Raw genomic sequence first — 2,071 nt, forward strand, 5'->3', positions numbered from 1 at the left:
AAAAAAAAAAGAAGTCAAGCATCTCTTCAAATGCCTCAGGCTCTAATGGAGTCCCTAAAAGAATGTCATGGGGGCGGGGTCCAGTTCTGAACCTGCAGGAGCGGCTCCAGGCCCTGGAGATGCACTTCCCCAATGGCACACTGGCCACTGAGCACAAGCCGTTCTTCTTGCTGCAGTGGGGACGTCCCAGCTCACACCCAGGGCTGCAAGTCCTTCAGGCCCAACTTGCCCAGGTCCGCATGAGCCAGGAACACCTGTCGCAGCAGGTGGACAACTTCACTCGGAACCCAGGTTCGGCCTCCTTCTGTCTGGCTCGGGACTCCTTAGAGGAAGGACAAGGAAAGAGGAGCTATTTGTTCATGGATGAGACTTGAATTCCCTCCCCTTCCATAACCCTGGCCTGCTCTGGGACTCTGGAGGCCAAAGCAGGGGGCGTGAGCCGTGTGGGGTGGGGTACCAGCCCCAACGGGAGGCTGCAGACAGGGCCTTGTGAGTTGGTAGGGGTAGGAAACAAGGCCCTGACCAAGCAAAGCGTGACCTCCAGGAATTAGGGACTAAAGCAACGAGCCCCAGGACAGGTCTGAGCCACAGCGTCCCCAGACAGATTCAGCGTGTCTGTGAGCAGGGGATAAGACGCAGAGCCGCAGGAGGTTCCCAGGACTACTTCCCTGCAGCCAATTTACATTGGCCTGTGGAGAGTTAAAGAGCAATTGAGGACACCAAACTGGTCTGGACAGTGTGGGGACTGTGGAGGGGACAGCACAGCCAGACCTGCTGGGGGAAATGTGGTGGCTTGGGCAGTAGGGCTGTGGGCAGGAGGTGGAAACCCCGGGGTCTCCCTCTCCCAGGCAACCCGAGAACAGGAAGGGCTTTGCCCTCAGCCAGTTAGGGCAAAGCTGGCTCCTTTACACTGTGACATGGTGCTCTGGCCTTCATACCCAGGTCGAGCCACACGGGTGGAGTCCAGACATGAGGACTCTGGGGGAGAGTCTTCCTTTTCTTGAAGTGTGGGGAGCTCATTTTGACCAAAATGAGGAGGCTCTTCCTTAACCCAAGAAACCTCCTCAAGCTGGTTTGGGGTGACTCCCTTTCTTCATCTCTACAGTTCCTGGGGACATACAGCTCCCAGGGTCCAGACAATAGTTACAGCTGAACATCTGACTCTTTCCAAGGACTTTTCCTGAGAACCCCCCAGGTGTTTGGCTCCTGTCATCCAGTCCTTCCCCCTACCTCAACCTGACTTGAGTCTCTGCCTCACCCAGGAGGACTCAGCCTTCCGATGCAGAGCCTGGGCTCTGGGGTGGGGACAAAGCTGAGGATGCCCCCGCAGCTCACTCTGCATCCACTCTCCTTCCCCTGCAGAGCTGTTCGGGATCAAAGGTGAACGAGGAGCCACAGGTAGGTTCACTGCCACTCTGAGCCATCCCACCCTCTCCCCAAAACCTTCCTTTAAGGTCCCCATGGCCTGTGCTATTCTGGGGCTTGACACCAACTTACACTTTCCTCCCACTGATCCCCTGCAAACTCACTGGTCCTTGGTTAGTCTTCCTCTCTGGCCCTTTCCCTTGCTTGGATTCCCAGCCCCTGGGCCCTACCCGCCTGCTTGCCTGAAGCGGTTTCCGCTGTTTACCTCACCTATCCGAATCTGGCCATCCCCAGGCCAGTCCAGACTCCAGACGGCTTCCCACACCAGGTGACTCTTACCTGCCACTTGGAGCTTATCACCTGAGGTGCCATGATCATTTCTGTCCTGGAGATCCGTGATGATGCGAGGGTAACACGCAGCCCGTGCAGTCAGGCTGACCTAACTTCTAGTCCTAGGTCTCTGCTTACTCCTGTGTGATTTTGTGCAAGTTACTTAACTTTTCTGGAACCTCAGTTGCTCGCCTGTGCAGACAATAATGGAGATAATGTGAGTCCTCCTCACAGGTGTGCTGTAACACTGACGGGAGGGAGTGTGCAAAACATACCTGGCGACAGCAATTGCTCTCCCAGGACAAGGCCCGCTGCTGGTTTGCTTTTCTTCCTTCCTCACCTCGGGTGTGTGTCGCGGTGCACACGCACCTCACAT

General features: G+C 56.2%; 1 protein-coding gene across 1 annotated transcript in view; it reads left to right on the forward strand.

Annotated features, from left to right (window-relative positions):
* MARCO (macrophage receptor with collagenous structure) overlaps positions 1-2,071 on the forward strand; it is a 44,231-nt gene that overhangs the window by 22,175 nt on the left and 19,985 nt on the right. The window contains exons 3-4 of the mRNA XM_003792650.3: positions 85-291; positions 1,363-1,398. Of these exons, the coding sequence (XP_003792698.2) occupies positions 85-291; positions 1,363-1,398 (243 nt within the window). The remainder of the gene's footprint in view (positions 1-84; positions 292-1,362; positions 1,399-2,071) is intronic.

This window comes from Otolemur garnettii, unplaced genomic scaffold (genome assembly GCF_000181295.1).
Source record: "Otolemur garnettii isolate 467f Iridium unplaced genomic scaffold, OtoGar3 scaffold00059, whole genome shotgun sequence".
Lineage (NCBI taxonomy): Eukaryota > Metazoa > Chordata > Mammalia > Primates > Galagidae > Otolemur > Otolemur garnettii.